Source organism: Echiichthys vipera (genome assembly GCF_963691815.1).
Source record: "Echiichthys vipera genome assembly, chromosome: 4".
NCBI lineage: Eukaryota > Metazoa > Chordata > Actinopteri > Perciformes > Trachinidae > Echiichthys > Echiichthys vipera.
In genome coordinates this window covers 5,982,204-6,003,906 of record NC_139829.1, presented here as the reverse complement: position 1 = coordinate 6,003,906, position 21,703 = coordinate 5,982,204, and the positions used below count along the sequence as shown (strand labels likewise).

The following is a 21,703-nucleotide window of genomic DNA, read 5'->3' as shown; positions in this document are numbered from 1 at the left end:
ATCTTTCTGCAAATGTATAAATTATGTTATCACAGAACACATTAAACACTCAAAATTATATTTAATAGCAGTGTCACGTTTTTTGTTAGAACTGGAAATAAATATATGTGAACTGCCATAAAGAGATCACCTCGATTTATTCTTGTCTTGCCCAAAACCCCATTATGAACTTCTGTAGTTAAAGATTTCTTTGCTCAATCGCAAACATAAAAAAACCATATGAGGAATAAATAAGGATATATTAAAAATCACCTGGGTCTGAGCTTTAAATCGGCATATTTGATATAAAATCTTTAGCATAATTTAAATTTAAGCAAGTATATGGTATTCGCAGAAAGGGGCGGTAACAGCAGCATGTGCATGTACCTGAGGAAACCGATACATTGAAAAAAATGCATAAAGATGGTTCTTATGCCGAATGTCTCCATGTGTCGTACTGCAATCGCGTGTTAAGTTCGGGGCCTGATATGTGAGTATTTGTATCAGTACATTAATAAAAAAACAAATAATAGAACAAATGTTTTATTAGACGGACTCCCGCCTGAGGGACTGGTGTTTCGGGTTGAGCGACCGGGTCAGAAATACACTCAATCGTAAAAAAATAAACAAAAGAAAAATAGGAAAATTCTGGTTAAAAGTTGGTTAAGCAAATAACAAAATATTAATAGTAATAATATTTGTATAATTCCCAGCCGGAAACGTGTTCTGTTTCTCGTCGGATATTAATTTATGCAACACCGTCCGGCGGTTCAAAAGTTAGCCTGCAGCTAGCATTAGTTTGTAGTTTTGCTTTTTGTTTATCATCCTGTCGTGATGCCGGCTGAGAACCTGAGATGGGAAACTTTACAGGCGTTAAAAAACTCACCGAAAGGAAATATAACATACGACCCGTTCTGGTCCGAGAGAGGAGAGGTGAGTGGAACTAATGTTCTATTAGAAAACTCTCACACGGAAGCTAACTGGCTAAAGGCTAATCAACGCCAACCAGGCCAAGATGTCCCTGTTATTTGCGTATTAACTTAACCAGTCCATTTTCTTTATTTAGCTTAGGTGACCGTTTAAACGCTTATATCCACCAGTTAATTACCACAGATTAGTAGTGATTAGTATCACCATTTCATATGAAGCAGGTGGAAGCTCTGTATTTAATTAGTCAACTTTATTGAAGTCCTGCACATTAAAATACATGATTTAATAGTTTCTGTCGTTCTCAAGCCAAGTTTTCAAAAAGACATACATCATATTCAAGATAATACAAGTTATATACAACATAAACAACCGAGCCAGTGACATCAATAACAGATAAAGAAGTTCTAAAATAAAATGAAATTCAGTCAAAAACAGGGGTCAGTCTTGAAATAAGCTACACACACATTAATACAGAAGTGGGGCTTTGCATAGTTTTATTGTAGTGTCATCCAATGTATAAAACACATCAATCAATCAATACGAGTAGTATTTAATCAAACACATCGGCCTCTTGTTCAGCTCCATGGCAGGTGAATGCAAATGTTTGTGAACCTCCTTTAGCAACATGCAACACCTTCACTGCAACTGTCTCCAATCAGCTGCAACTTTCATGCAAGACAATGTCCCCTGTCACACTGCAAAACAGGTGAAGTAGCTCCTTGGAGCTGAGAATATTGAAACAATGAAATGCCCAGAGTCCAGATCTAAACCCCATAGAGAATCTCTGGAAAATCCTTGTCAAAGTAATGTGTAAGAAACCCATTCCAGTTAGTGAACTGTGGAAGAGAGGGAGTCAGAATGGAACCAGATCAAACCAGAGCAGTGTGAGAAACTAGGGATGTCCTGTGGGCGCAGGTGTGCTGAAGTCCTTCAAAGCTGTGGCCTCTACACTTCCTGTTCATTTTTGAATCCTAGAGAAGAAAACATTGTTGAAATCTTCTCTTCTGACACAATGAACACTGTTCTCTAATTTTGATCACTGTTTTTTTTCACAAAATAAAGGTTTTTGTTGAAGTGCCTTGGTTATTTAAAAAAACAACAACAACAACATGCTAGTACAGCAGTGGTTTAGACAGCGGATATTATATATCAAGTATTTCTTGCATATCATTTTTTCTCTGATTTTGATCTCCAGTGTACATATCTATATATACGATTGTATATATCTGACTACTATATTATAACCAATCAAAAATCAAAGCCCTTTGGTATATTCGAACCATAAAACATGTAGTGATGTATCTGTGTTCTTGCAGCATATTTTGGCAGGATGCAAAGAGGCCCTCAGCCTGTCCTCCAACTCTGGGATCGTGCTGGAGCGTCTCGGCTCGTTGCCCCTGCAGAAGTCCTGCTTCCTGGGCTCCAGCTCCGGAGACTCCAGCCCCGGCCTCTCTGAGGAGATCTCGGCCTCGGTTTCCTCCGCGGGATCCCTCCCCGACCTCAATGGCAGGCACACCGCGCTTTCTGCAACCCCGTCTTTGAAGACAGAGCGTGAGCAGGCGAGTCTCTCGTCCTGAGTACACACAGACATTTCTTTGTTTTTGCATGTGACGCGACATTAAAGGAAACACTGTGTTTTCTGAAGTTATCTCATAATATTTTTTACTGTGACTTTTTTTGAGCTTAGTGTTATTTTGGTGTCGGCATGCAGCAGAGAGCAAATTATACAGAATATATCTATTTTAAACAACCCATCTAACCCCCCACCTATGACATTTGTCTCAAAAAGTCATCAAATTATTTTAGCGTTGCTTTTGCAAAGACACGTGTTTATGAGAATTTACAAGAATTTGTGGAATTGTGGTAAACATTTTCTTTAATTTAATTCCATCTATGAGATCCTAAAAGTTTTAATATTGACTCTCTAAACCTGCAAACTGCAAAGTTTTTAAAGGGATATTTAACTTTTCTGGCTAAATTTACTCAAAATAAGGCCTTAACAAAATAATTTGTTTAGGCCACACACTCCTCACAAATCTGTTTCGTATCAAATATGCATATGAGTAAGAGTGTTTGTGTTTTACTTGGTAAATAATTCTATTCTAGGGCTTAAAATCTCTACTCATTATTCATTATATCCTTTATATATTGCCAATATGGACATGAAGTTGGTAGTAATTTCTGATATTACCTGGAATTTAAAAAGTCTAAAATGTAACTGAGAACCGTGGCGTACCCTGTCCCTATGAAATAAGAACCTTTGCACACATATTTCTTTCTGTGACTCCGTTTGAACTCTGAATTTCTGACTCTGCTCTTAACGCGTTACAGGCTTTTAGTGACGAGGTGAAGGATGAAGATCCAGAGGAAGAGGTCGGCAAAGTTTCCAGTCCTGCATCACAACCCGCCATTTCCCTGCTGTCGCCCAAAGCCATGGAGATGGCGGGCCGCATCATCAAGTTTGAGGTGGAGCAACGAGAAAAGGCCAAGGTCAGTCAGACACAATCATCTGGATGACCCCACCTGAACGGAGATCTGACAAAAGTGTGTTTCAAGCAAGAACATAAACGTGTTTCTATAAGAATTCATTTTTAAAAAGAGCGTCTTTATTTTAGGAAAAAAATGAAATCAACAGAAAACAAATTGAGAATTATTTAGATTATTTTGTTAATGTTTTAAAGCAAAAATACCAAACATTTTCTAAATTTGATCCAGTTTATATTAATGTACATTTATTGCTTTTGTCCTTTGGAGTGTTGGTCAGAGAAAAAACCCTCAAACAATCGATAAAGTGATCGACAGTCTGAGTATTTCAGTTTGTGAACCAAAAAATATATTTGTTTTTGGGAAAACCCTTCACACCTCTTCATTAAAGAAATACAAAGAAAATAACAACAATATATTTTTAATTAGTTTGATTGTTAGTTTTTTAAAATACATTTTTTTTTGGTTTTATTTTTGGTTTTATTTTGATATTACTTGAGATGTTTTTTTATTTCTTTGACTTATTTCATGACTTGTCAACCCGCACATGGCAGAAATATCTTTACAATCTTTAATATTTAAGTATATATAAAAATACATGATAAATTACTTTATGCTTCTTTATACAAAATGAGAAGTCTGTTTTCTATACACCTGTGTTTATGTATATGTGATGTCAGATGGCGCTCAAACTGCGGCAGGAGATGCAGGAGAAGCTGGTGGCAGCGGTGGCGAGCTCTGAGTCGGAGCAGCTGAAACGCTTTGAGGAGTTCATGGAGCTGAAGCAGAGGCAGGAGTTCCAAAGCATGAGGGACATGATGGACAGAGAGTAAGAGCCGCTGTCTTATTAATGAAACCTTTCTGAAATGTTCTATACGTGCGACCAAAACTCCTATAACACTTTGTGCACCGTAGAACTAAAGAGAGCATCGGACGTCAGGAGAAGCTGAAGGAAGAGCAGCGACACAGAATGAAGGTACCATCATCAGCTTCAACAGTCGAGGCACAGAATCGGTCTAGTACCATAAAAGGATACGCCTGATATTTGTAGATCATTTAAAGGTCTGATGTAGTCTGACCGGGCATGGATGGTTTACTGAACGGGCTCAGTGTCCCATAAGGTCAGGGGGAAATTATCAGAAAGAGATGCAAAATGACCGCAATTGTACACAAAATGACCACAAACGGACAGAAAATGACTGTAGGGATGCAAAAAAGGCCACAAGGCTAAATGACTGAAAATAGACACAAAACGACCACATGGAGGTAAAAAATGATGACAGAGAAAAGAAAATGTAAAATGACCACAGAGGGAAACAAAATGACAACATAGAAACTTAAAATGTCTAAAAATAGATGCAAAACCACCACAAAAAGACGCAAAATCACTAACAATAGATGCAAAACAATCCCAGATATGCAAAACAATTACCAAGACATACAAAACGTAAGAATGAACATAAAATGAGCACAAAGAGAAACAAAATGTCTAAAAGTAGACTATTTAAATTTGGATGTCCATAGCACGTTGGCTCAGAATTTGTCCATGTACATCCTGGTCCTCGGAGCTGAAATATAAAAAGTGATATGTTCCCCCAAAATGATACTAATATGCTCATAACAGCAAGTAAAATATCACAACTCTTGTTTTAATAGACACAATGACATCAAACTCTGAGTATATACTCGTAGTGGTAACATCTTTATTTCCTGATCCTTGATAGTAAGTTCTCTGTTGCTATAACAACTGTTGCTAAGGAAACCTTGCAGCAACAAATATTCCTTTCAAATCTTTCTACTTAAATCTGCGGTTTAAAGGACTGTAACTTTACTTCACATGAACTTAAATTATTACTGTGTTAATCAGCCGAACATCAAATGAATTGGATGGAAAATTGAGAAAGCCCTGATGATTCGAACACATTTTGCATTTATTATGAATTAGATGACTCCGTTACCTTTATTTGCCTGTTTACATAAAGCCTGCATAGAAATATATATTTCTATTTTACAGCTGTCCAGTCCTCTGAGTTATCCCTCTCTTTAGGCATGTTTCCATTTGCCCTGTAGAGTGGTCTCCTGGAAAGTTTAAGGCCACGCCCTCTAAAATGGCCGTTCACTCGCCGTGTTTCCATTGCAAAAAAGGCCAGGGATTTAAGAGACTCCGGAGGTGACGTATCACTCTGAATGGGTTTAGATCTCCGCTGATCAGCTGATCAGGGATACAGTGGAGCGCCGCTCTTCCTCAAAGTGAGAAATACAGAATAGTTGTAGTTTGAGTTAAGGTGGCCTGTAAGATTCACAATGTCAACTTATGTACAAGTAACATAAAAGAAAACACTCCACCTTAAAGATTTGAGGCAGATCATTTTCTATGTTGTGTTCTCTCCCACCACTGGATAAAAGTGTCTACTCTACTTCGCCGTGTTGTTGTGGCGTCGGTTCTACCACACGTCACATCCCGCTGAGAGTTACACTCAATCAGCAACCGGGTAAATCTCGGGGCAAAAGAGGCCTCGCTCTCTGATAGGGCCTCTTTCTAGCCATTAAAACGGCCTCCTGAGCGACTCGCATGCAAAATAGGGGCCTTTTTGTTAGACCCACCTCATTCAGGGTAGTCAACCATAGTGGACACCTTTTTGCTGATAGTCTGTGCAGGAAACCTGATCATAACTGAAGTCAAGTGTTCTACTTCCACTTGTGAAACACCTGAACTCACAACTTTCCTTAGCATGCTTGCATGTTTTCTACACTATGAATACATTTTCTGTCCTCTGCGTCAGATCATCAACCTGCGTCTGAGGGAGGCGGAGCAGCAGCGCATGCGGGAGGCGGAGCTCGAGCGTCAGCGGCAGGTGGACGGCAGGGAGCGACTGCGTAACCTTAACACCATCCAGGAGGAGATCCTGCAGCTCAACCAGCTGCTGGAGCCGTCCACCCAGACCAAAACTGATCTCCCTCCGGCCAGCCTCAGCTCCTACTGCACCCGGGGGAACCAGCTGTGCTCGCAGCTGTCAGAGGTGGTGCGGAAGACGGCCGAGGTCAGTTCCACTCCTGAGTCGTGTCTCCTTCCTAAAAAAAACCCAGACAGGAAACAAATCTGATCGTGGTTGCGTCCTTCCAGGGAGAATTTCCCAGCGTGGACGACATGACCGTGGCCGAGCGAGCCCTCCACGAGATGAGGGCGCTGATCCGTCTGCTACAGGAGGAAGTCGCCAAGGCTCAAGAGAAGAAGAAGAAGGAGCAGGAGGACGCAGAGGAGCGCAGGAAGCAGACGGAGCTGCAGGCACAGCAGGAAGCGCAGAAGAAGGCGGCGGAGTCGGCCAAAGAGAAGGCAAAGAGGAAAGGTGTGAGAGCTCAGTCCATCACATCACAGCGACCTCTTTCTCACTACATTTAGTCAGCTGACTGTTTAGAGCAGCTGAGTTGTAACTTTGAGTTTTTGTTCTATTTCTCTTTCTGAACTTGTTTCTTTCAGACTGGTGGAAAGAAAACATTAATTTTCTTCACTTTGTCTGTTTGTGTCTGTAGATTTCTCCTAAAGTTAACGTTAACATGAGATAATGCCTCATTTGCAGATTTAACCAGAACATTTCTGACGGATTTTACATTCACAGCCTCATTTAGACATTTATTCAGAAAAACACGCAGAGAAATGACTTTCATGAGTGATAAAAAAATAAAACTGATTTTTAACCTGCTTGTAGCTAATGTTCACAATAATGTTTGGAAATGGATGAAAATTAGCTCATATTTCATAACATAATGCGTCATTTATGTTTCATGGTGATATGTTAGTTAATTTTTTGATCCTGTTCACCTGTAGTGTCTCCCCTTTTTAAGATAATAATGGTTTTTGGTCTGTAATCCAGTTTTACAGAATACCACGAGTACTTTAAAACGTTTAGCGGTTCTGGTTCTCCAACAGGGCTGCAGAACAGCGCAGAAGTGAGTACTCTGAAGTGGTTCAAGGATCTGCAGGAGTCGGCCGCTCAGTGCGCTCAGTCCTTCGAACAGATCAACTCTGCAAAAGACGTCCAGGTGAGTTTGAGCTTCTCTGCATCAAAGTTTCTAATCTAACTGAGGCGTCTAACTAACAGAAACAATAGTGGGAACAATATTTTATTTAAATGATAGCTTTCTTACACAACATGAAGCTTAAGTTTAGAAAATGCTTAATTTGAATGCATGATTTCCAACATAATCTGGTGTTTTTATCTACACGATCACTCCTGCAAATAATATCTCAAAACAGTCCTCAGATGTGCTGATAAAGGCTTTGGGAGGCGGGAAATCTTTGGGTTAGGTGCCTTGAAAGTGCTTTAAATGTAACTGTCAAAAAGCTGCATGAATTCTGTTTACAAATGATAGAAAAGAGCAGCATGATACAAATTCAGCTTTACCGTTTGTCCCAGTATAGAGTTATTTATAGAGGATGGATTCAGCCATAAAATGACTTTACCTGAGTAATAAAAAGTCTAAAATATGTAATATTTAAAAACTAAATCACAGAAAAAAAAGCAAGAGGATTCTTGATTGGTACTTTGAGCGCTGTTTTGGGGAGGGGGGAGAAAGTGTTGTAGTTAACATTTTAACCACAAATGGATGTAGCATACCCGTCGGGGTCCGTTCTCTTAACTTGATCCAATCGTCCTCACCTACGGGAGTCACCACCTTGTCAGACTTTGACTCTGCCTCATTTCCTCTTACCATAAAAGGGCATGTATGTGACGCTGGGGGGAGGGTGCGTTCATCTGGCTGACGCTCTGAGGAGAAGTGAGGGCTAGAGGCTAGCTGTCACTCAAGAGACCACGCCCCTAATTATTCATAGACTTTAACCTCCAATAAAATAAAAACTAACATGGCACAAAAAAAATCACCCCCTCAGTGTTGTCATGGAGATATGACCATACAGACTAGAATATTTTTTTGTTCCAGGCCTTAAACAGGTTTAATGATGCTGTGAAAACGGCCTGTTTAACATGGGGGTCAATGAGAAACTGCTCTATTAGGAAACCCTAGACCCTAGTGGACACTCGGAGAACTGCAGTTTTTGGCACTTCCTGTTTGCATCAACCAGGAAGTCGCTCGGTTTTAACTGGTTTAATGTCTCATCTCTGCACTCAAAAGACAAAGAAGCTGAAGCTGGAGCTCCAGAAAGTGGCCAGCATCCCCGTCAGTCAAATCTCCAGCAACTCCGGCTCGCAGCTCCGAGAAATATTTGACAAGATTGACAAGCTGCTGTCGGGACGCGGGGTGGTGTCGGGGGGGAAGTCCATCTCCACCTCCCAGCATCCCCAGGGCCTCGACTTTGTCAGCTACAAACTGGCCGAGAAGTTTGTGGTGAGTCTGTTTTTTAATATGCAGTAAATGACAACAGTGGAATATTCCTAATATTTTAGCCCACAACAAACCAATTATCCTCTCCGTAGAAACAAGGAGAGGAGGAGGTGGCGTCTCACCACGAAGCTGCGTTCCCCATCGCAGTGGTGGCCTCCGGCATCTGGGAGCTGCACCCTCGAGTGGGCGAGCTCATCCTCGCCCACCTGCACAAGAAATGTCCGTACGCGGTCCCACACTACCCTCCGATGAAGGACGGCACATCTGTGGAGGAATACCAGAGGTCAGGGGAGACAGAAACGTGGCGCCGCTGCACTTCTCTTTTAACTCCGTTACTATTGTGTTTGATTAATCACAACAATAATCCTTCATCAGGATTCTTGGGTACCGCGTGGACAACTCCGGGGTTGAAGGTCAGGACAGCTTCCTGAAGAGGATGTCTGGGATGATCCGTCTGTATGCCGCTGTGATCCAGCAGAGGTGGCCCTACGGCTCCAAGCAGGGGGTAAGAACGCTCCTTCTCCCCGTCGGTTCCTCCTGCGTCACGCTTTGAAATGACGCCTGAAACCTTTTCTTCTTTCTTCAGGCTGCTCCTCACGGTCTGAACCACGGCTGGCGTTGGTTGGCTCAGATGCTCAACATGGAACCTCTGGCTGACATCACGGCGACGCTGCTGTTTGACTTCCTTGAGGTGAGTTAGTTTCCCTGTTTAGTCCGAACAACCAGAGGTGAGGTTTTTGCATCTTTGCACATCTGGGTCCCTTGTCTTGAAGTTAGTGTTTTGTTTTGCTTTTTAAACGAGCTTTGGTTTAATGCCTGAAATAAACTCTACGAGATTTAGTTTTATGAGATAAAATACATGAGTAAATTATTCGCTGTGAATTTTGAAGCTTGTGCGTGTTGCTAACAAGAAACTAAATGAGACTATAATTAGGGATGCACCGATCCAACTTCTTCATTCTCGGTTCTCGATACCTCTGGGGTGAACTATGTAGCTGTGAGTTAGCGACTGTACCCAGGCGCTCAAAGCCTGGGTCAGCTGTGACATGAAAGTCGCTTTCTTTTAGCCTCGCTGTATCACCATGGTAACTGATGCTTTTCACCAAACCTGGGCAGGACGAGGTTTTCAGGTAAAAATTTTAAATTCCTGTCTGAATTTTTGAAAGGTTTGGGTGAATGTGACAAATAGTGTGAAAGTGCCCTGAGTAGTCAGAAGACTAGAAAGGCGCTATAGAAGTCCAAGTCCACTTACCATCTATTTTAAAAACAAGTTAAAATGAGCTCATCCTTAAACATCTAGAGCAGGGAAATGAAACGGACACATTAATGCAGCAGGAAGATTCCTCCACAAACATCAGATATAATGGAAAACATATTACTAAACTACACAGACTTTTACTTTCACTTTAGTAAGGTTTTTTTTCGGGACTTTTACTTGTAGTTAATTTCCATGCTTCAGTGCTTCTTCCGCTGTGTGTTTTTAAATAGGTAAACTAAAGGTTTGTCTTTTTGTTCTCCTTCAGGTTTGTGGTCACGCGTTAATGAAACAGTATCAGGGCCAGTTCTGGAAACTCATCCTGCTACTGAAAGAGGAATACTTCGCCAGGTACACGCTCACTTTACCAGGGTTCACAAGTGTCCTGGGAAACTTTGGGAAAACAGTTGATTCATTTTCAAAGGTTGAGGTCTTCAGCTGCAGCTCAAATATTCATTTCTCATGTGTTGAATGTTTGGTTGTTTGTGCAGAATTGAAGCGGTGACCAGCAGTGGACAGATGGGCTCCGTCATGAGACTCAAACAGTTTCTAGAGGTGCGTTACCCTCCGCTAACGTTCCTCGCTGCGCATGCATGTTTTAGTTTATCTTGTACGTTGCATGCGGACCTCTTCTCTTCCGCGCCACAAACACAGAAAACATAAACAGGGCAAAGTTATTGAATTAAATAGGACATGGCTTGTTTCTTGTGAATGAACTAAACGTTTCCTCTTTTTCTTTTTGATCAAAGTTCTATTGATTGATAACATACATGCATACAAACAACAACAAGAAGACATGAGACAGACTTCCAAACCCCCACCCTTCCCACCCACAGGACTTGCAGACAAATAATACGTTATAGTAATACTTTTACCCTTTCCGCGGAATCAACTAAAACATTCAAGTTCTTGTGTTTCGCACAGTGTGATCTTGCAACCGACCGTTCCATGTTGAGAACATCCAAAAAAAGCAAGAAGCCATTGTTGTCTCTGAAGAGACCGCGGGGCCTTCCAACATAACGCACCTGTTTGTTTGTTTTTGCTGCCGTTAGACTGGGCCAGCTACACTCGCCTTCGTTGAAAAGAAAAACGTCGTTCAAAAGCAGAACCAGTGGCGAAAATGGAACAGTGCATTCCATGATCACTGATACACATGAAGAGACACATTTCCAAAATTTAAGAACCTCCGGTGCCCAGAATACCCTGTGAGCAAAGTGTGCAGTTAGGGGATTGTCTGGCTTTCATCAGGAATCATTTCCGTGGTGTACAATATGTTCTCGAGACAAAATTATAATGAATCCTGGTTAGGGTTTCTTAAAGAAATTAAAATATTGGACCAGACCCTAGGAAATGAATGATAAGTCATTTCTCCATACATTATCAATTGGCATAGGTTTAAAAGTTGCCTTTAGAAACCAGACCTCACGTACCAATACCAGAATATATAGAATGCAATGACTGCAGTGGAAGGAAGGTTTTTAAGGCATTTAAAGCAGAACGCAGCTACAGATAGAAGAAGAAAGTAGAAGTTGGTAGGTTGAACTGCTGCTGAAAGTCCTGAAATGAGACTGAAATCATTTGTAATATCTGAGATTGTATGGATCCCTATAGGGCACCCTCCCGGTAGTAAGTCATAGTTATGAAATAAGGGAAAATGCTGATTCATTTTTATGTTGCTCTTGGTGTGTTTGCTCACCAGACTTACATTAAATGGGAGATTACAGACCCAAATTTAAGATTACGGTGTTTTCAGACGCATATTACAACGTACTACGTCTTGCAGTCAATGTGGGAACAGTAATTTCTCCTCTATAGGACGCCAGGACACAAAAGAATCACCATTCAACCAAAAGTGCTGTACTTAACGTTTCCTCTCTCACACGCAGACGTCGCTGCAGAGCCGACAGATCCGTCCGCCCAAAGGCCAGCTGAGCTCCATGTTCTGGGGCTCATGATGATGATGATGGAAGAGAAAGGAGAGGAGAGGAGCTGCCATGTTGGATGTTGCTGCATGATGCCGTTTCTGAGGTAGAGAGGCGCAGATGTGGTCTGATGCTGAGAGACTGTCTTTAGTCAGTGATGAGGGAGGAAGAGTCGAAGCTTCTGCTGGAGGACGACGGTCGCTCACACCCACTGAAGCATCAACTACACCTCCTGTAAACACTATATTCCACATGAATTCAACAGATTAGGAAGAAGTTTAGAAAGGCTCACAGCTAATGGAATGGTTTCTAGGTCATCAAAAGGAGCACTTTCTATTTAAACGTGTGTTTTTAACTGTTGTCGTTCACATAACCTGCTCCTTCTTTCAGCTTTAGAGAAGGAAACGAAATAACGTGATTGTGTTTGCAGCAAAATCAAAAGAAAACGTCGCTTCTTTCTTCGGAGTTTTGAGATGATAAGCTGTTTTACTGTTATAATCTCTTCATTTTGCTCTCTAACTTCGGTCACTACTACTGTTTTTGTTTTTATTCCGACCGTCGCTGTTCAAATCCAAAAACGCTGGGGAAGTACTTGGACTTTTTTTTAATATTTATGTTTTTATGAATCCACCGTGTGGAGAAAAGGCTCGATGATCATTGTGAATGAAGATTAGAAATGTATAGATGTATATAAAAAAACACAAAATGGTGAAACAGGAATCAGAAGATTTAAAGGGAACTGAGCGTTATTGAGGAGGTTTAGGATTATATTGTTACTGTTATTATTATACAGGTTCATTATCAGTGATTGTAAACTCCATCTTTAAACCAAATGTCTGAAATAAAACCTCATCAGTAGTTTACTGGAAGTCTTTGTCCTCCTTTTCATTTGAGTAGTAAGAGTCACACGATTCTCTAGACTTGTACCACACGAGCGCCCAGTGGTCAAATTGAAATAATTTATTTAAAGTCGCAGATCTTGCTTCTGATGTGTGATTGATATTTATTTTGAATAAGTGAGAAATTAAAACACTTTCAACTTATCTAGTCTGGTATCGATAGTGGGTATTATATGAACATGTCATATATGATAATAAAAAGCCATAATAACCATAATTACACCGTTCTATCAATGTATATAAATAAGCATAACTATACTTATATGTAAATATAAACAGTTATACATAAACATAAATAACTCTATAGAGATATTTTAGTGGTGTTTGTGGGTTTTGAAAAGTGACTGTATACAAATGTGTAGTTAGTAAGTGCTGGGAAAGCCTGAAAATACACCTGGAAATGCCTGAAAAGTGCTTAAATTGACTTTTTAAAAGCTGCAGGAACACCTGTTTTACCTACACGTCAAGAACTTTCAAACTTTGTGTTTACAAGGATTTCCAGCACCTCTAAGATTATTTTAGACGGCTAAAAAAAAACCATCCCTTGTTTGTGGAAACCTACTGTACTTTAGTTTAAAATACTACATTATAGTATTGATGTTAGAAAGATCTGTGCAGAGAAGATGTAATACTCTGAAAACGTGAACATAATTCAACACATCTGACGTTTAAATATGATCGATTGGAAAAACGACACTATTCCTAATAAGTGAATTAATGCTCAAACAAAACACACAGCTCCAGATGTCCTTTTTTTATTTTCACCTTTTTACAACTATGCACATGGAGTCTGTTTTTAATACAATGGATTCAAGAAAAGGATCTGCAGTTTGCATATGAAGTACATTCAGTTCACCAGTTCATTTTCTTAGATTTTACTCCAAAGAGAAGAGCAGCAGAGCAGAGGAGTTTATCGCTGTCAGACTGATCCTGCATCAGTTACAGAGAAACTATCACCTGAAATAAATACGAGATGACCCGATGTGTAACAAGCTCAAACTTCTGAACCAGACGCTGCGATGATCTCGTGTCTGCCTTTAAGAAATAACTGACAACCAAAACATCCACATTTAAACTAAGCGCTGCATCCTTGACCTCCAGAAGAAGCTAGTTATTTCTCTTTGTTAGTTTTTTTTTTACAGTCAGGAGGTTGAGAGCCACACTTTATTTATGAGAGAAAATGGGAAATAGATTTATACGTTTTATTTTTAATAAATACAATAAGCTTGTGAGTCCTTACAGGAGCCCAAATCTCAGAACTACAACGATGTTTTGATCATGTTGAGGAAATATTAAAGTGTTTTTGTGACATTATTTAAGCCCTGGAAATGTGTAAAAAGGATTTTTCTAGTGCTGCATTCATGTGGCGTCAGAATAATTAGAGAATTGAGTTTTCTCAGAAAGTCTGTGACAAATTTGGTGCACGACTTGCAGAATTGGGTTCATATTATGTGGAAACATGGCGGACAAAGGGAAATGTTTTTTTTTAATTTACATATTGAATATGAACATGTCATTTGTAAAATGGTATTAGGTAGAGGGGCCTAGAGAAGTTAGAAAAGTTATTTATTAACTCTGATTTTAGTGGTTGTAGGGAACGTACGGGTACAGCAGCAAGTCTGGGACAAAACAAATAAAACTGTATGTAAAGCTTCAAATCTTGGGAATATCAACGTGTTGTTTCCACATTACGACTTAAAGCTCCTGAACGCATCACAGTAAGAGGAACGACTTCCCAACTCGAGGAATCTGAGGAGCACCTGAATGCAGCACAAAATGATATTTTCCCCTCCTCATAATGAAAAGTAAGGCAAACACGTTTGTAGGACTTGACAGGACGGCTGCATCAAAGATGTTCTGACTTTATTGTGTTGATGAAGGGGAGACGACGTCTTTTTTAAATAATTTTGGTCTATTTCTCTTCCTGTTTGTTCTCCTTACAGACTGGCGGAAAGGAAACATTTGACTTCACTTCTGAATTCACCAAAAGTCAACATAAGATAATGCTTCACTTGCATATTTAAACATAAACTTGGAATACAAAAAACATTTGTCTTGATGTCAGTAATAAACTGGGGGTGTTTCATGGTGATATCTGTGACCTAAATATATTTGTTCACCTGCAGAGTCTCCCCTTCACTGTTTGCTGCGGTTCCCTCAGTTCACCAGTAGATATCAGTGAAACACCTTTGAAATGAAGAGCAGCAGCTTCATTTACGTGCAATTAGATTTCTGACAGTGTTTTCATGTGTGAGATCTCTTTATGTACATAAATGTCTGTAGTTAACAGGTTTAGATTCGTGTGTGCCAATTAGGAAATCAATCGTGACCGCTAAACAATTTACAGAATCAAACTTCTCTGTGCTGGCGGTTCGCTGTTCAGTCTTTCTGAGGCGGGAGGCGTCCCCCCGGTCTTTTCTGCGGTCACTCCTTCCTTAAACCTGTTTCTATTCGAATCCAGCTCGGCTTGGTTCATTCCCGGCCCTCGTGGTTGAGCGAAGCCCTCTCCATCCGCCCGTACCAGTATTTGACCTTGGTGTTCTCCATCATGTCGTCAAACGCCTGCAGGCCCTCCATCACTCTGAGGACGCCGAACACAGCCTGGCAAGACGAGACGCCGTGATGTTTAGGGCATCAGACATCACAACAGAGGCGTGTGTGTGTGTGTGTGTGTGTGTGTGTGTGTGTGTGTGTGTGTGTGTGTGTGTGTGTGTGTGTGTGTGTGTGTGTGTGTGTGTGTGTGTGTGTGTGTGTGCTCACCAAGTCGGCCAGGTTGGGACGATCTCCTCCCATGAACTTCCTCTTCTTGCCGATGGCGGCCACCCAGTCGTTGACGGCCTTGTAGAGATCCTGCCTGACATCCTCCTGCAGGTTGTGTCTGTGGGGGAGGAATACAACTTAAAGTGTAATTCCAGCATAAAATCATCCCATGGTCTTTTTCAGCACTTCCATACATCAAATAATCCATTGAGACCATTTTTTTTGTGTAACAACTAGTAACAGAAATATCCTGTAGAGTCGCTAACAGCCGGACGTGGCTAACAGGGATTAGCTCGGGGCATTACGGTGAAGGCATTAAAACGTCTTTTTTAACCACTAATACTGCTGAAAATAACAGCAAACCTCTGCAGCAGCAGGGAAGAGTCTCTACACAGAAAACAAAGCATCAATGGGCTCCTTCCTTTGGGATTGACTTTGGTAATCCACTTGAATGGACTTTACTATGAGAGGAGCTGGTACAGGGGCCAGTAGGTAAGTCTTTAAAACACTCTTTTAATAAACTCTGGCTTCACAAACTATGTTGTTGCTGCTTTGTTTTGTGTGTAAGGACTCTTCTCATGCTGCTGCAGTGGTTTGCTGTTATTTTCAGCAGTATTAGTGGTTAAAAAAGACCTTTGAATGCCTTCACCGTACTGCCCCGAGCTAATCAGTGTTAGCCACGCCTGGCTGTTAGTGACTCTACGGGATTTCTCTGTTAAAGGTTGTTACACCAAAAAAACTGTCTCAATGGATTATTTGATGTATGGAAGTTCTGACAAAGACCATGGGATGATTTTACGCCAAAATTACACTTTAAAAACAAAAAGAGCATTAACAAACATTACTTCACGTGTTACTCACCGACTCTTCAGCCTTTTAGCGATGAGAAACATGGCCGCAGCGCCGACATACTTGGCAAAGAAACCTTCGTAATTGCCAAACTTGCCCTCGCGGACAATGTAGTCGAAGGATGCCAGGGCCTCGCCGGAGGTCCGGTACACGTTGGGAGAGATCAGATGCACGAGCCAATCGTCGGCCCACTGACGCCACTTCATCTCCTCTCTGAAAAACAAAACGCAGAGTTTAAATCTCTGCAGAATTATTCAGGACAGATATCACTTTCTACAAGTGTGCATCCTTTCAAAACTTTTACTGTAGACTGGTTCTCTACTTCTGGTTACTTTAAAGTCATTTATTTATGTTCTTTTTCCTTAATGACTGACTGTGAAACCAGACAATAGTATAAAGTTTTGTGGCGTTCACTGTCTGTATGTATTTGTTCATGTTTTACAAACCTGAGTGAGAAAGTAAAACCATGATAGCAACCATAACACATCCGTACAAGGTAAGTTGATAGTGTACAGCTGATAAAACTTTTGAAAAGTAAAGGATATGTCGGGTCGACAGCTGCAAGTCGACAGAAAATAAACAGCAACTATTTTTGATAATTAACCGTTAAAGTATTTTTTAATGCAAAAATGCAGGAAAATGTTGTTTTCAGCCACAAATGTGTTTTCTGCTTTTCTATGTTTTATATTATATTAAATATATCTTACATATCTGAACACTTTTCTTCTTTTTTGTGCAATCACCTTATCCACCACTTAAGTACAATAATTAATCTTGCTACTCATTTCTGACATATACAGTCACACATATTTGATCTTATACATTTCCTCTATATTTAACTTATCTGATTTCATTTTCTGTGAATTTTATTTGACCTTTATTCTTACATCTACCATATATACACCCCCCCCCCCCCCGCCACTTTATTAGGCACCCCTGCTTCTTAATAAAGTGTCAGTGTGGTCTTCTGCTGCTGTTCCCTCTCTGTAGAAAGTAGGTGGTGTTGTGTGTTCACAGATGCTCTCCTGCATTCCTCTGTTGGAACCAGTGGAGATTTGAGCTACTGTTGCCTTTCTATCAGCTCCAACCAGTCTGGCCATTCTCCTCTGACCTCTGGCATCTACTTCCCCATTCTGATGCTCTTGCTATTGGTTATCCTAAACTGTATTTTTATACCTCCCTTGTGTTTTTGGAAGCTGCTGGAAACTCAATTTCCTGCGGGAGTTCATCCCAAAGGATCAATAAAGAGAAATCTACGTCTAAGTCTAACTGAATATCTTTGGGTTTTGGACAAAACGAGACATTAAAAAAGGCAACACCATTTTGTTCACCATATCTGTGGAGGAAGGCCTGTAAAAGTGTGGACCATCTGCAGCGAATCAGGTCTGGACCGTACTTACTTCTGACTCCCCTTCTCGGGGTACACGGCCGCGCTCTCTTCCTCGCTCAGCATCACCCAGTACTTATTGTTGTACTCTGTCACCTCCTTCCCGCGGTCGTTCACCGCCTTCATCTCCGGGTAACAGCTGAGGATCTCAGACACGCTTTTCTTCCTGGAGGATAAAAATAAATAAATAAATAAAATGCACAAATGACACAAGTATACAGATTATATTCTCCCTTACGCTCTGGTGCTGTATATGCATGCAGGATAGTTTTGGTTTTATCTGCCGGATTGCTCTCATTATTTATTAACCTGCTGATCACTTTCTTGATGAATCGCTTTTTACATTTCCTAAAAAACGAAAGCGACGTCTTCAAATGTCTTGTTTTGTCCAACCAACTGTCCAAAACACAAAGATATATTTAGTTTACCATCATGCACGACGTAGAAAAGTATAAAAATCTCACATTTTAGACGCTAATCTGAGGTATTTTGGCTTTAAAGGTGACACGTAGTTGCAGAGTAATTTTAACAGTGGAGCTTTTTGTGATGAATGTATAAGAAACTTTTTATGCAACAATTCCCCCCCAAATGTTTCTGGGATGGATGCTCAGAGTTATAACAACAATAATACTAATAGATGATATAACTACAGAGAGAAAAGGTATAAGTTAAAACTTACTTGCTGATTAAATATGTCTTGAGGGAGCTGATGATGACGGACGAGTCGTTCAGTTGCTGCAACAAAAAGACACAAAGACTTGAAGGGTTTCTTTGAGAATAATAACGGCACATTTATGGAATAAAAAAAACTTTTTGATTTCAGTATTAAACCAAATAGCAGCCCTGTGACATTGTCTCACATGTTTGATATCCAGATTATCCAATATTTTAAGTTCTGGTGATTAATCAAGCAGTTGTTTGGTCGATAAAATGTCAGAAAATGTTTAAAAATGTCACGATGACGTCCTCAAATGTGTTTTTTCATCCACAACTCAGAGATATTCAGTTTACTTTCACAGAGGAGGAAAGAATCCAGAAAATATTCACATTTAAGAAGTTGGAATCAGAGAATTTGGTCTTTAAAAAAAAAAAGACTCAAAACGATGAATTGATTAACTTAATAGTTGACAACTTATCGACTAAAGGTAGCAGCTCTACTGTAAAGGCGACTTTAAAGAAGGATTTTAGTGTCTTACCACGCTGTCATCCACCATCAGGATGGGCACTTTCCTGTACGCCGACCACTTGAGCTCCTTCCTCATCACCGGGTTCACCTCAACAATCTCGTACGGCAGCCCATGGTAGTCCAGGAAGGCTCGCACTTTGCTGCAGAACGGACATGTCTTGTACTGGTACAGGACCAGCTTCACACCTCCTCCTCCTCCTCCTCCTCCTCCTCCTGACACCTGCAGCAGGAGAGACGATTATAGGTTGGTACTAGAGGATTACAGGGCAATTCTACATTATCAACAACAACCACCATTATGTTTCTATACAATTACAGAAGTGGAAGAACTACTCCATTTTCCTTTTAGGGTCATTTTTCATTCTTAGCTTCAAGGAACTGCTTCACCTGTTTTACAGCGTTACAGGGGACATTGTCTTGCATGAAAATTGCAGCTCATTGGAGACATTTGCAGTGAAGGTGTTGCATGTTGCTGAAGGAGGTTCACATGGACAATTACCTTCCCCTTCCATGTAGCTGAACAAGAGGCCCAACTCCTGCTGCAGAAGAAAACGTCCCCAAACCATGACACTTCCTCCTCCAAATGGAACTGACTTCTTTACACACTTTGGGTTCAGTCTTTCCCCAGTCCTACGCCCAACATAATGTTTCCCAACAGACCCAAATAAACTCAACGTCCTCTCATCACTGAAGTCACTTTCGACCAGTTCTCCTCTGTCCAAACAACATGCTCCTCAGCAAACGCAAGTCTACTCTTTTTATTCTTTCTGCTGATGAGAGGTTTGGTCACTGCAGAGTGGGCTTTCAGTCCAGAAAGTCTAAACAACGAGACACTGTGAACCGAGACAGATCCTTGTCCTGGATTACTTCCCCATTAAGAGTCTTCTCATCATCCTGTCCTCTCGAGCACTTGTTTTATGTGAACGACCGGCCTTTTTGAGGGACTTAAAGGAATCTGTGTCCTTCTAAAGTTTCAATCTTCTTGAAATCACAGGCTGTGAATGCCCAGCCTCTCTCTGTTGGCTTAGAGGGTCATCCCTTTGGCCTTCATCTGGACACCTGCTGACTCAGGGTTTCAGTCTCCTTAGAGCAGATCACCATCTTACAAAGTAACCAGGAGAGCTGCAGATAAGTAAGGTGTGTCCAACAATGAAGTCAAATGTCGTATAAATGTAGCATAAAAATGAAATACTAAAGTATGTCATAATATTTTCGAGTGCATATACTTAGTTACTTTCCACCACTGCACACACACAAGTACTTTAGATTTGTTCTTAAATGCGGTGCTTGTGTAGTAATAGTACTTTACTGCAGTATTAGTGTCATTGTACTGAGTCACTGTATCCAGGTGACCCTGTCTGTCTGTTTGTCTGCAGACATGAAGTTAGGTAACAACAGAAAACTTCCACCGGAGATCAACGGGACACCAACCGACAGTGTGACCGCGTTAGACGCTCAGGTGACCGGACTCACCTCTGTCTCCTCCTCGGCCAGGTGCTGCTGGAGCCTGAACTTCACAGTCTGATATAAACCCAGACCTCCACCGAGCAGGACGGCACAGCCGAGCACCCTGCCACCTCCTGGACCTACTGCTCCAGTCCGCAGGGAGGACAGCAGTCTGGACCGGTACCCGCCGGTACCGAACCCTCTACTAGACCCTTGTGCACTCACATTACCAACCGGGTAGGAAATGGTACCGGGCCGGCGGGCGGCTGCAGACTGCAGGACTCTCCAGCCGACCTTACAAAGCGCTTTGCTGCAGGACGCCGCCATGTTGGTTTTACATAAACGGCCCAGAGTGCACCGCGAAGGAGACGATGTAAGGGTTTAGTGTCCCTGAGTTCAGCCTGTCAGGCATGTTCCTACTTTCATTTTATTGTATTTTATTTTCGCAGTCAGTAATTATTTTAAGAGTCTTTCTAATATTGTTCTTTTGAAGGATGATTAGTAATTTGTTTCAGCCATTTTATTTATTACTTTAATTCCCTCATGTATTTCTTTATTTATTATCTTTATTTGTATTGTTATATATAATTAAACGCATGCATTTTAATAGTATGTATTTTCTAAGTCTTTTTAAATTAGTCAAACACGTTAGTATTTTCTATCTTTTTATTTGTTATTTTACTATCTTCATTTATTTATTAATTTTATTTGAATGTTATGCATGATTAAAGGCAAGGATTAAAGGTATTTTTTGTTAAAGCCGTTTTAAATTATAAAAACATTATATGTACTTGTATTTTATAAATTTGTGTATTTGACTTATATTTTTGTCTTGCTATTATTGTTCTTTTTCAGGATGATTTGGAATTTCTTTCAGCCATTTTATTTATTATTTTATTATCTTCATTTATTTATTTATTTTATTTTAATGTTATGCATGATTAAAGGCAAGGATTAAAGGTATTTTTCTATTTTTTGTTAAAGCCGTTTTAAATTATAAAAACATTCTATGTACTTGTATTTTATAAATTTGTTTATTTTACTTATATTTTTGTCTTGCTATTATTGTTCTTTTTAAGGATGGTTAGGAATTTTTTTCAGCCATTTTATTTATTATTTTATTATCTTCATTTATTAATTTATTAAATTATCCAATTTATTTGGATTGTTATATATAATTAAACGCATGCATTTTAAAAGTATGTATATTTCTATTTGTTAAAGTCTCTTTAAAATAGTCAAACACGTTTTATTTTCTATCTTTTT

General features: G+C 40.3%; 2 protein-coding genes across 2 annotated transcripts; one reads left to right on the top strand and one right to left on the bottom strand.

Moving 5' to 3' along the window:
* Window positions 1–750: 750 nt before the first annotated feature.
* gle1 (GLE1 RNA export mediator) lies at window positions 751–12,702 on the top strand. Its single transcript, XM_083913144.1, has 15 exons — window positions 751–912; window positions 2,226–2,468; window positions 3,241–3,399; window positions 4,074–4,222; window positions 4,309–4,369; window positions 6,177–6,434; window positions 6,518–6,740; window positions 7,322–7,434; window positions 8,524–8,736; window positions 8,826–9,016; window positions 9,109–9,238; window positions 9,320–9,424; window positions 10,257–10,339; window positions 10,480–10,543; window positions 11,875–12,702. The coding sequence occupies exons 1-15, from the start codon at window positions 814–816 to the stop codon at window positions 11,941–11,943; spliced, it is 2,160 nt and encodes a 719-aa protein (XP_083769270.1). The 5' UTR covers window positions 751–813; the 3' UTR covers window positions 11,944–12,702.
* Window positions 12,703–13,600: 898 nt separating this feature from the next.
* On the bottom strand, window positions 13,601–20,764 carry ptgesl (prostaglandin E synthase 2-like; the record flags this gene model as incomplete). Its single annotated transcript, XM_083911691.1, has 7 exons — window positions 13,601–15,410; window positions 15,570–15,687; window positions 16,431–16,631; window positions 17,819–17,971; window positions 18,485–18,540; window positions 19,002–19,211; window positions 20,465–20,764. 7 exons carry the CDS (start codon window positions 20,762–20,764, stop codon window positions 15,282–15,284), a joined length of 1,167 nt encoding a protein of 388 aa, XP_083767817.1. The 3' UTR covers window positions 13,601–15,281.
* Between the last annotated feature and the right edge of the window lie 939 nt (window positions 20,765–21,703).